General features: G+C 35.0%; 1 protein-coding gene and 1 long non-coding RNA gene across 5 annotated transcripts; both read right to left on the bottom strand.

Annotated features, from left to right (window-relative positions):
* Positions 1 to 9: 9 nt before the first annotated feature.
* LOC149737611 (elongation factor Tu, mitochondrial-like) lies at positions 10 to 6,520 on the bottom strand. Of its 3 annotated transcripts, none has more exons than XM_089874544.1 (11): positions 6,313 to 6,520; positions 6,119 to 6,165; positions 4,339 to 4,486; positions 4,099 to 4,265; positions 3,590 to 3,763; positions 3,119 to 3,211; positions 2,455 to 2,590; positions 2,027 to 2,125; positions 1,589 to 1,740; positions 946 to 1,065; positions 10 to 381 (listed from the first exon to the last, which is right to left on the bottom strand). In XM_089874544.1, the coding sequence occupies exons 1-11, from the start codon at positions 6,350 to 6,352 to the stop codon at positions 178 to 180; spliced, it is 1,380 nt and encodes a 459-aa protein (XP_089730670.1). In that variant the 5' UTR covers positions 6,353 to 6,520; the 3' UTR covers positions 10 to 177. The 3 variants fall into 3 exon arrangements, with proteins under 3 accessions (XP_089730670.1, XP_089730669.1, XP_089730671.1); XM_089874543.1 differs by having other exon boundaries at positions 4,339 to 4,501; positions 6,313 to 6,510; XM_089874545.1 differs by having other exon boundaries at positions 4,339 to 4,483; positions 6,313 to 6,509.
* A 2,901-nt stretch (positions 6,521 to 9,421) lies between these two features.
* Positions 9,422 to 11,939, bottom strand: LOC149737610 (uncharacterized). 2 transcript variants are annotated; one of them, XR_016384607.1, is made up of 5 exons: positions 11,285 to 11,939; positions 11,177 to 11,233; positions 11,052 to 11,110; positions 10,960 to 10,997; positions 9,422 to 10,816 (listed from the first exon to the last, which is right to left on the bottom strand). It is a non-coding gene; the product is annotated as an uncharacterized LOC149737610 (long non-coding RNA). The 2 variants fall into 2 exon arrangements; XR_016384606.1 differs by having other exon boundaries at positions 11,177 to 11,939.
* Between the last annotated feature and the right edge of the window lie 312 nt (positions 11,940 to 12,251).

Here is a 12,251-nt window from a genome sequence, read left to right as displayed (position 1 = left end):
AGCGAAATATAAAGTGAAACGAATATATTGTCAATGTGTGTTAAATTCACGGCGAATTTGGAGAAGTTTATTGGCCTTAAAAACAGGGAACAGTTTAGTTGCAGCCAAACGACTAAGTAACAATACGAACACAGATTTACAGAAGCGAGATGTTTCTCTAAATACAAATGGCTGAATTTAACTTTTCACTCTTTTTCCTCCAGTTTGAGGGTTGAAATAATCAGCATTGTCTTGCTTATCTGCTTCCGTGACGTCAGTGACTATACCGGTACCGATTGTGGTGTTTCCCCTCCTTAAAGTGAATCGATCACCTTTTAATATGACCATAGGCACACGCATGGTCAACCGCATGTTGCCTTGTTCTCCAGGCATTACCATTCTCTGGAATGGTAAAACATTAAGCTTTAAATGGAGTTACATTCATAGTTGTCAAACATAAGGAACCTCATTAATTAATGTTGCAAATGCAAAATATATTGCGGTTCTGCTTATTTGTGTAGACACCTTACACCAGTGTAAAACCATATTAAGCTGCAAAACTGTGATGCTAAAACACATACATTTTTACATGAAATGGCTTGCCTTGTTACGTAAGTACATATGGTTAATCACTGGGTCACTGCAGTATTTTGGTTTAACTGTGTCATTTTTTTACGAGATAAATTTGCAATGTTGCGGTGCTATTTATGGGTACTTGTAAGGCTTAAGAAAATTTCTTACATAGTGATATGTGGGTAAATTAAATGGCATAAGTAATTCAAGTTTGTATAGTATAGCTATATATAGAGGGGAGTTTGACTAGGCACAAAAATATTACTGTCATTGTTTAAAACCAATGTAGTTCTTTTCTGAATGTGAAATTGTAAAAACATGGCGTTAAACTATAGTATAAAATAATCATCAAATAACAAATGTAGTTTTAATCATGCAATGTTCGACCCCTACCTCTGATTCCTCCATCTCCGGTCTACAGGTACACCCCCATGTTTTAAAGAACATCATTTGTTCACTACCATGTGTAAGGGGTTTGTCTGCACCTCCCTCTTTGGAAGATAGAAGGTAAACCTGGCAAAGGTAAAAAGAAATGAATGATATAACTTGTTTATATACAATAGAAAAATGTTTTAAAATGTATATCAAATAACTAACTATCATACAGTTTCTCCCTTAACCAAAATTTTTACTTTAAAATCACAAAATTTTTCAACATATGACAGTTGTGGGTTAGACAAGACTGGTTCATACAACAAGTAAAAGGCCGTGATAGTTGGGAATAATTTTAATCTCCTAGGTATAGCAATCCAATCAAAATCAGACGGTTCTCAATTTTATTTATTGACAGTTAGGATAATTTAAACAATGCCGGTCACTTGTTGTAACCACCTGTGCTCAACAATCCAATCAAAATCAGATGGTTCTTAATTCTCATTCATTTGCTCATATCATTACAAACAGTGGCGGAGCTAGAAAAACAAAAATAGAGGGAAAAAAAGAATTTCCACGAAAACCCTTTTTTTCCATTTATTTAAACGGACTCGGAGACCCTACAGACTACACCACCGCTAACAAACACATGTTTCAAACCAACCGTAGCATTAAGACTTCTTGTTGGTTTGATTGAGCCGGCCTTCACAGCAACCATCCCTGTTCGTACTTCTTCTCGTTTGATACCTTTCGATAAAACTCCAGCTTGATCGCCAGCTTCTACTCGATCTAATGTTTTGTGGAACATTTCCATACCTGATGATGAAATTAAAGATTAAGAACTATGAATATCCTATAACATTCTATAATATTCTATTGTAAGCTTTAAGGCCAGGTAACTTGGGATTTAGACTGGAATGGTTATTAAATGACTAAAAACTTAATTTTGAAATCATTATTTATGTTCTATTTATAGAGCACATGCCACACATGTTCGATGTTCCCATATTATTAATTTTTGTCAAAAAGTTTTTGTTCTTTGCCAACATTATTATCTAAAAGAAAGTTTTTAAAATGAAAATTACACAAAATATACACTTACTTGAAATGGAACATTTTAATGATTTTCCGAAACCAATAATATCCAAGCTATCTCCTCTCTTCAACACTCCTTGCTTTAAACATCCAGTAATAACAGTACCTATACACACATTCAATTTATATACAATACATCATACAATGTGTACATTGTTATTTTAAAAAAAGTATATTTATTTATAAAAAAAAACATTAAAAAAACACAGAATGAATGAAGTAAAAAATCTTAAACAAAACACAGAATATTTCAATTTTTTGGGAAGCGAATAATTATTATAAAAAAAGATTCTACCACTGTTTGTACCGCCATATTGAGAGACGGTATCAGATATTATTTATTATATATAACATTTTATAGTTTAATATATGCCTGGTAGAGTGGTAGCAACAAACAGCATGCACACAACATTATACAAGGTACAAATAACTCACCTCTTCCAGGTATTCCATAAACATTATCGATAGGAAACACAGGTGGACTTGTCAGGTCACGAGGTGGTATTGGTACGGTGTCAATTGCCTCGCATAACTTGGCTATTGAGTCACGACCAATAGAAGGCTCTTTTTCCTGAAAATAGTTTACTTTCCTTATTTTTTTATGTTTTTTTTATTTTGTAAGTTGGTTGTAACTTGTAAATGCAACATGGGCTGCCTATATGATACAGCTGATTTGGCAAATTAAAAGCAATCTTGGTAATATGGAACCAACTACAAAACATAATGTAACCAAGGCCTTTTCTATTTTATAAGAGCGGGCTGAGGTCCTACAGCGTGACACATCATAGGATCTGAGATTTAGGCCAGAGTTGACCATTACCTTGACATAAGGACACCTATCGGTATCTGTATCTAGCATTGAATTTGCCTAACAATTAAGCCAATGGTCTATGGGCATCGTGAGGATACAGTTATATCATTCTTTAAATGTTTTTTTCCTAGTTGCGTACTACCAAATGGAACAAGAAAATAGAATGAAAAGATGTCCCATCTTACCCCACCCAGGGTGAGGGTGGGCCACCCTACTATATAATATGAAAAATTACAAATAGTCTTGTCAATGTAAAACTACAATCAGCATCACTTAAATAAAACCCACCTCTAATGAACACAAAGCAGATCCTGCAATGATAGTCGTGTTCTCTCCATCAAATCCATAACTTGTTAAAGTTTCTCGGATTTCCATCTCAACCTGTTTAATTAAAATTAAATCAATCAATGAATAAGCTGGATTATTTTAGTTTGAGTTTATGCTATACTAAACATTTGGAGGTGATAAAGATTATAAACAATTAAACTAAGTTAGTTTTTTTTCAATAATGAAATTGTAACTATAAAAGAAACAATGAAGTGTGCTAAATACTAAATAGTTTATTTTATATAAGTAAGGTGACAACAAATTCCTTTTGAATAAGGGACTGACTAAGCCATTTAAGCGTAACAAATCCCTTGTATTATAAAATTTGTTAGACTTTATTTTTGTCTGTTACGAATTTTGTAGCACCAAATCCTGAACATAGCATCAGTATTACTTTATTTTTAGACAAAAAAAAGGGAAAAAAGCACAAACCAGTTCAATCATTTCTTCATCAGCGGCATCAACTTTATTCATATAAACAACAAGGTTTTCAACTCCGATCTGTTTGGCCAGTAGGAGGTGCTCACGAGTCTGTGGCATTGTTCCGTCAGTTGCCGCAACAACCAATATTGCCGCATCCATGGATGAGGTGCCAGTGATCATGTTCTGTTAATGTTGGGTTCAATTGTTGGGTGAAATATAATATGTATATATATATATAATTTTAAGCACTTTTTCTCGAATACGGTAGAAAAGATGAACTTCATTAAAATAATGAAGGAGGGAATTAGTAACAAAACGACATTCCTCTAAAAAACCCTGCACACATGACAGTGCTAAAGTGCAATTACCTTTCTCATAACATTAGGAACCTCTTTTACTAATGTGGTGAATGCAACTTCCTTTTAAAAGCTGGGTGACATGACTTATTTTAAAAGCTTGGGTGACATGTTGATGTCACCCTAGGCACCCCTAATGTTACACTTATGTATTTCACCAACCTTGATGTAATCTGCATGACCTGGACAATCAACATGGCCAAAATGTCGATGTTCGGTTTCATATCCAACATGAGAGGCGTTGATTGTTATCCCTCTTGCTTGTTCCTCTGGTGCGTTGTCGATCTTTTCATACGAATAAAACTTAGCGCCTCCTTTTTCAGATAAATCTATGAAAGTGTGAAAAAGTTATGTAAGTCATTCATTTCCGGAAGCAGATCATAACAACAACAAACAATTTACATTTGGTAATCGCTGCTGTGAGAGTTGTTTTCCCATGATCCACATGACCGATAGTGCCGATATTCACGTGAATCTTTTCACGGTTGTGAGCAGTTTTAGCAGCGTAAAATCTCCCAATTTGAACTTGGAAACTTGAACTCTTGCCGTGCTTTAAAAACGCATGCTTATGACACAGTTAAAACAATAAAATAGAAGAAAGTTAGTTTGTCGCCTTTCCCCAAAAAGCATATTCAATCAGAGCATGAAATTTATCAACCAGGATTGTAAAAATACCCCCTTTTCAGTGATAATGTCACCGTCCGGATCGTCGAAAAACGTCCGGATTTTTTTAGTAGAATAAATCCTATTTATATTAAAATCAACTTTCTTACGTTCGGCCGACAATATACTCTTTGGTTTCTTGGTTCCGTAATTATTGACAACATAAACGTGCGCTCTATTTTAACCGCATCGGTTACATTGCGAGAACACGGCGAATAGCTAAAATGACGAAACGGTTCATGCAAACATTAAAAAAATGCATTTTCCTAACACCTACTATACTAATTTTGTCACAAATCATGTCACATGGAACCTTTATGTGGTGAATTTAAAATGATATTACATTTATTAAAACGACGTATCTAAATCGGTAGAAACAAATGAAAAGTTTTACGCACGTTCATCGTGGATTAAAAATGTAACGATGATTACGTCATAATACCTTTGATAAACTATTAAAATTTTAGATAACAATTGTGGTTTATGTGCTTCTATATTTCGTATAATTGTTTTAATCCCGATATAATTTTAAGCAAGCAACCAAGAATAGTTTAAACTTTAATAACTGCAGGTAAATTGCGTTTATGTGAATTTTAATTGGTGCAAATATTAGAGCGAGGAGCGACGCTATCAGTAAGTTGGAACCAACGCAAATTGTAATATGATATTACAAAGTAAAGTATCTTCCCGGCTGAGCTTGGACAGAAGCCAAAAAACATCGTTCGTTGGCACCGCACGAGAACCAGAGTTTCATTACGTCACTTGTCACGAGAATAAATTCACAACGATTGCTTCGTTTGTTAGGTGTAGAATGTATGCTACCGCATGCGTCTTTCTTTATTTCCTACGCCCGCGCAGATCGTAAAAATGTGACGCTCATACACGATGTTTCGATCTCGTGGTTCGTTGGGCAGTGGGCATTCCTCCCGATTGTTACGTAACGAAACGTCATAGTTAATAGTTATGTTGCAATAAGACATGTGACGTAACAATTAAGCGTAAAATGTCAAATTGCAGCATGGCAATGTTTGTTACTCGTGCGACTTCGTTAGCTGATTATTACGAACACGCGACGAACATAAAACATTAGATCGCAGCTTTAACAACGGTTTCTATCGCACAGGCGCCCGCACTAGACTGTGGTGTCGTGGTGATAGTCAGTAATACGCTTTATAACAAGATTTGGTAGCTTGGGTGACCGACGCACGTAAAACATATTACGTCCGGATTTTCAATAAAATTAAACGATCACCGCCCGGATTTACAACTTTTACAATCCTGTTATCAACTAGTGAATATTTTATATGATGTAATTAATATTGTCAAAATATAATAAACATAGCTGTTAAATAATGTGTAGCAGTACCAAATAACATAAAACTACAAAAACCTTCGGTTTAAGTAAAAAATCCACCTACTACGTAATATGTTATCAGTAAAAACCACTGGCATATTAAATTTTCGCTACAACGTCACTAACAGTTTTTTAATTAACAGTTATTCAGTTAATACTTAATACCTTGGCATATTTTCCAATATGGTAGATGGGTTTCAAGTTGTTTTTTCCTGGGAGTAATTGATGTAAGTTGTGTAAAATGTTACTTGCGAGCTAAAGCACATCCTACTATTTTTTATAATAAATGTAATAGTAATGAGTCTAATGTTATTGAATAGTTTGAAATAAAAAATCTTAAAATCTCAGATTATGCTTACCGGAGAGAAGAAACATTTGTTTTAATCCAATTGCCGCCATTTCCAAGCAGTAGTGTCAGATGTTTTATAATTTCAGATCCACAAGTATTGGGATTTTCGTGTTTGGCTGAATTTGTCACAAAATACTTCTTCGGAGCTAACTAACTAACTAACCAACTTGGTAGGAAGCAATTTACAGTTCGATTTCACGCATGTCGAAACTGTGAAATATGCTAAATCGGATTAGAGGTAGGTTATACAAAAAAAAGAAAATCCGTTTTTCCTTACTTTTAAAGTGTTTAAACTTATATAATATATAAATTATCACTGTTCAGGGCATGCAGTACCAAAATCTAGCGTGGAAACTATTAAAAATTATATTTTAAACTACTAACAAGGGAGTACAGCTTTAATGAATAAGCACGTAGTACAGTTGTTAGCGTTACTACTTTGAGGGTGGTATGCAGAAAGTATACTTAACTTTTTGCTTGATCTTAGTTTAGCTAAACGGAGATCATGCACAAAACTTAAGTGGTATGCAGAAAGTATAATCAGTGATTCTTAGCTGATCTATGTTTATCTTTTTCGTGTTTGTGACGTAACAATGGACGAGAGAATTTCTCTCGAAAATTACTCCACGAAGAAGGCAATTCTCGGTAAAAATGGCGACAAAAATGTTTAATAAAAGTCAAAATCGAATTTGTTATTGTTTTTATACCTTTAACAGAATAGTAATCAATATAAACAGTATAAATAGTATGGAAAGAGTAGCAGCAAGTCGGAGTAAGGTCAGTAAGCGGTTACCGAACTTTTGCGATCCGAAGCGCTTTTTTCTAAAAAGGCCCAGACTCCGTTAAAACCTATAAAAACGATCCAATACAATCTATTTGACATGAATTTACAGAAATTAATCTTATGTCGCGTTACCAACCCTAAAAACTACCAATTTGCATCGCCACCAGACACTTAAACAGCCAATTTCGCTGTTTAACTTTTTGACGATAATCGACAATCAAAAATCGGTAATTAACTTTGATTATACTTTCTGCATACCGTTTAAATCGTTGTTATGTCAACAATGAAATTTGATCTAAGATCAAAGTTGATTATACTTTCTGCATACCACCCTGAGTTTGATTAACCGTTTTATGCGGTTGTCAAAGCTCAAAACAAACTTGAAAGAAACAACAGAGTTGGTGTCTGTCGCCATTTTTGACCATGTAGCAGAGAATAGAATGAATTCAATAAAGGATTATTACTCACTAAGATATGTTCAATTTGGACTTTTTGGGATAACTATATACCTACATTCAATTACTTTGCATGTTTGCATGGTCTGACTTTTACTTTATTGATACAGCATTTACATTCACTGCCACCACATTTTGATGCACATTATTTCAGTGTTCAACATCGACTTGAGTACTATTACTTGGCAAGCCGTTGGCACACTTGTGTGTTTTGTTTGTTTAATTTCCTAACTTCCCATGTGCCGGCCCTAATAGAACTCTGTCTAACTAACTACTGTTTCCGTAGTTCACATTACTATTTTATATACCACACATTCTGCATGTCACTCATTTTTGTTCATATTTTAATTTTTTCATTTATTTAATTCTGCTTGCCTACTCTTCTTTTCAATACCTGTTTATATATCTTTTCTTATCCTTTCCATCGTATATCTTTTAAATTTTCTACTAAGCATACCCTAAACAGATTTACTTCCCACAAGGACTCTAAATTGCAGGTTCAAACCATCATCAAGAGGAACCCTTCACAAACTGGAGCTCCAGACATCTCAAGGATTAATATTCGAAATCGATAAACCCAACTCAATCTGTAACAAACCGGACGTTATACTCAACAAACATAACAATTTGCAACTAACCGGACATTATACTTGCTGACCATTTTCCTTTTTGCTTCTTATTTATTACTATTTTTATTTATTTGCTTTTTGTTTTGTTTTTTTAAGTTCTTATTCCAATGTTTGTTTATACTGTGATGTGTATTAATGTAAAGCACTTGTTTCTAAATTCTATATAAGTGTGCACTCGAAACTGTTTACTGTAAACTTTGGTGGAATTTCTTTTTGGGGGTTTTGTTTTTCCATCATGTTCCAATCTTTGGATCAATCTCCTTTAAGGCCTACTCCCCCATTGTACGGGTTGTGTCCTTACGCACACTTTTCTTCCAATTAGAACTTTAATATGTTTAATTAAATGTTATTTATTTAATTTTGACATTGTATCGTTTGTAGCGTGTAACGGTCACGCCTTTTATCCAAAACATTATTTCTTTTTTTAAAAATAAGCGTGTCTTAACAATTGTTGTTTTACCGTTACTACCCGTCTTTTCGCTTTTGTCAACTCTCTTGTTCTTCGTTATCGTGACCGAAGAGACGAAATAAATTTCATTCATTTATTCATTCAATTACCAAGGAGTTAAAAAAAACTTACCAAACAAACCAGTTAATGAATGAATGTAAACTACAATTGTTACGACACGAGTGTTCTGTTTCATACACCTCATGCCTACTTCAATTCGAGTTTCCTAGTATGTAACTCTGCGGGTATTGCTTTCTTATTGTGCTTTTTATATATAAAAAGACTAACAGTTTGGACAACCCATTAGTGGATATATGCCCACAATGGTTGCAGCGACGCGCCTTGAAACCGAAATCTCAGGTGACAGACAGGCTCGCTAACTAAGTGTGACACGGCGCCTTGTTGGTATGATAAAGCAGAAACTCACTTATATAACATAACGGAAAATCTTGTACAACTCCGGCAACATGTGTTGTAATGTTACCTTACACTTTAATCCTTGCCATCGCTTAACAACGATTTGTAAATTTGGACAAGCTTTAATAACATATATTCCCGCGTATTTTGCATAATTGCGAAAGCTTGACGACTAAACTGGCAATTACCCTTCTTCTATTTAGATTACTATAAGTAAGCCGGCTCCCAATGTCTATGGTCACGTAAGATACCTTTGTAAATGAACTAGTGATAACTGAACATGCGAATATGCAAGGATGTCATTGGAGGTATGAAGATCTGACTGACCTTACTTTTCGATGAAGTTTCTGACATCATACCACAAACGTAAACCCATGAAGAAGTAATGAAGTTCATTTAATATTTTATTTTGCAACAATACGAAATAATACAAAACAAGCTAAACTTGGACTTTTATTGAAGAAGCTTCTGAAAAATAGAAACATGATTAACATTTCATCATAGAGTTTGTGGCTGGCGTTGGTGGAAAGCCACTACGGCACGACAAGCCCCCAGCCAATGGTAGTGGGTTTCTACTCTGGTGAGAAACCCTTGCGGGATACTACTGTCCACGCAGGTTAAAGAAACCCCTAGACAAAAATAATACAACGACAAAGAAACCCCTAGACAAAAATAATACAACGACGCACATAGACAATGTGCACAACAAAGAACACACCAACAAAAAGACAAAAATAATAGAACGAGTGCAGCGACGTATACATGTGCCAAACATGCAATAAACATAACATCTCAATCATGCAAAAAAGGGGATGTAGTCAAAAAGTAATTAACGCGGACATAATCAATGAAACATTTACAGCCAAACCATGGTTCAAATCCTGAAAGATAATCATTTGCAGTGTACACCATATTGAATGTTCGACCGCAAGGAGCCGAAGCCAACAACAGCTCCGCATATCCCAATCAAAAAGTAAGTCGCCATGTTGGTACCGCGATACTCTCGTCATATCTTCACATAATATAATATAACGTCCGGATGTTACGCAACGCATCTACGTTACGAAACTGCGCCAGGTTGTTACGAACCACATTGACAGTGACCTAAAAACGATCGTAGCATCACTGTGCCGCGGTAGGAACACCATGCCGGTATAGTGACAAACTTTTAGCGTATAGCATCACTAGTGGCGACGTCAACGCAACAACCTTACCGTTAAGTAACTCAATTAAAACTGACGTAACCGCACCGAACGCAGGGTCAGGACAATGCTCTGGCCCCGTATCGACGTCGTAGCGAAATTGTAACCTGGCCATCGTCCCAATCGCGCTACATGACGTTTAATATAAAGTTAGTCACATGTAAAGTTTACCAGTAAACTAAATGAATTACTATTACATTTAAATTTACGCGAATATTATACTGCATGTAGATATATTACTCGAGTATTTGTGTACCAACATAGCGTTCTTACCAAGTGTTCAGGACAATGCAAAATCGCTGAAAGATTCGACCTTTGTAGACGAAGTACCCAATAGAGTGTACAACAACAAAATCTGATCCAGTAAGATGTTCGCCATAGTTTCGTTGCATATATTTCATAGACATGCAAAATGCACTATAGTAGTGACTGACTAAAAATAGCTGGCAACATTAGGCCCAGCAGAATAAGAATACAGCGCAGACAATTAAGACACACATACAACACACAACTCCTACGTATAATACTCAAACCTCAAACCGTGTATTCTTTATCGGCGCCTTTGTCTCTGTTCTGCGTCTGCAAAGGTAGGATAGTAATGTATTCGTATACAAACAGATTTCACTAATCCGGTTTCAAGTTTTTCCACATTTCAATTGATTCCAAAGTTTTACTAAATTATATCGTTTTACTAAATTATAAACAATAATAATATACAGTACCTTGCGCTTTTTTTCGGCAGCTTTATTCGCTGACTTTTCTGTAAAAACATAATCGTTAAATATTAATTTGTATATTATTACGTCATAATTACCTTCATTCTTCCTTTGTGCCATGGTCTGCTTTATCCTCTGTAACGTCACATACCATGTTCTGCAAAATAGAATTTAAAAACACCATTCAAAGCAAAAGAAGTTTGTGACGAAACAATAAACTTACTAAGCGGGTTCTTCTGTTTCGTCATCACCACTTTGTGACGTCACATCATCGATGTTTCTAGAAAAGAGCTTATGTAGGTAATAATGCCAATTGTGATTCATACTTTACCAATTCTTTGATCTTCATGCTTCGTGCTCATAGCGCAAATATAATTAGAATATACGAGTATAATGTGCCTTGCGTCGACGCACATGGGGCCCCATAAAAAAACTTCGCGAAACGTATGCGTACAGCAGTCGCGTGTTGTTTAGCTATGACGTAACGAAAGCGGCTTAAAGCGAAATTTAAACGATTGTGTCGGTTTGTGACGCAACAGAACGCAGCGATTGTGTTATTGCGAGTGACGTCGCGAGTGACGTGTAGTATCAGAGAACTGTCGCGATTAATGAAACAGAAAGTAATGAAAAAAACTAGTAATAAACGCAAGACACAAAACTTTTAGAATAATATTATTGTATATTATGCATTGTAATAATACTACTGTAAATAGTATAAAACTATATATGTTACATTAAATAGTATGACATACCATATATGAAACGAAACAATACTTAACTAAAGTCTTGCAAGAAATATTTTTGAATCCTTTCAGCTTGTAACCTGGTGTGAAACCAACTTCATCTGAACTGGAACGTAGTGGTAACTTGCTTTGTGAAGAAGAAGCGTTTTATGCGCGGAGCAACCAAGGCGCGGTGTAATCAGCTGGTGCGAGGCGTCAGTCACGTGAGCAATCTGACCTATCAGGGATTGGACAACTCTACTACATTGTGACGTAACAAAATAAGCTCACGATGATTCGAGATTTTTGAATGTCCTTTTTAAATTTCAACAAATGAGATATGTCGAAACATCATGGCAAAGTACAATATACCAAGAGAGCACAGCTTTAATGATTGGGCATGTATTATAATTATATTTACGTTAGCAACATTTTTTGGAAAAAAAATATAAAATTGCCTTTATTAAAATGTCACTAATTAGTTCCGTTTTTAAAGAAAATAAATTATCCATATTTTTTAAACTTTCCAACCTTTAAATTTGTTTCTTAGTTTTTTTTTCGAAATATATGTTTTTC

This window comes from Ciona robusta, chromosome 3 (assembly GCF_009617815.1).
Source record: "Ciona robusta chromosome 3, ASM961781v2".
NCBI lineage: Eukaryota > Metazoa > Chordata > Ascidiacea > Phlebobranchia > Cionidae > Ciona > Ciona robusta.
The sequence above is the reverse complement of the archived record's forward strand: the minus strand, read 5'-3'. Positions and strand labels throughout refer to the sequence as shown.

Bases quoted from the DNA above. Each gene is read 5' to 3' on its own strand.
- LOC149737611 (XM_089874543.1), bottom strand. From the start codon at position 6,352: ATGGCGGCAATTGGATTAAAACAAATGTTTCTTCTCTCCG. The intron at 6,166-6,312 runs GTAAGCATAATC...AATTACTCCCAG, and splicing joins ACAAATGTTTCTTCTCTCCG to GAAAAAACAACTTGAAACCC. The intron at 3,212-3,589 runs GTTTGTGCTTTT...TTAATTAAACAG, and splicing joins ATGAAGAAATGATTGAACTG to GTTGAGATGGAAATCCGAGA.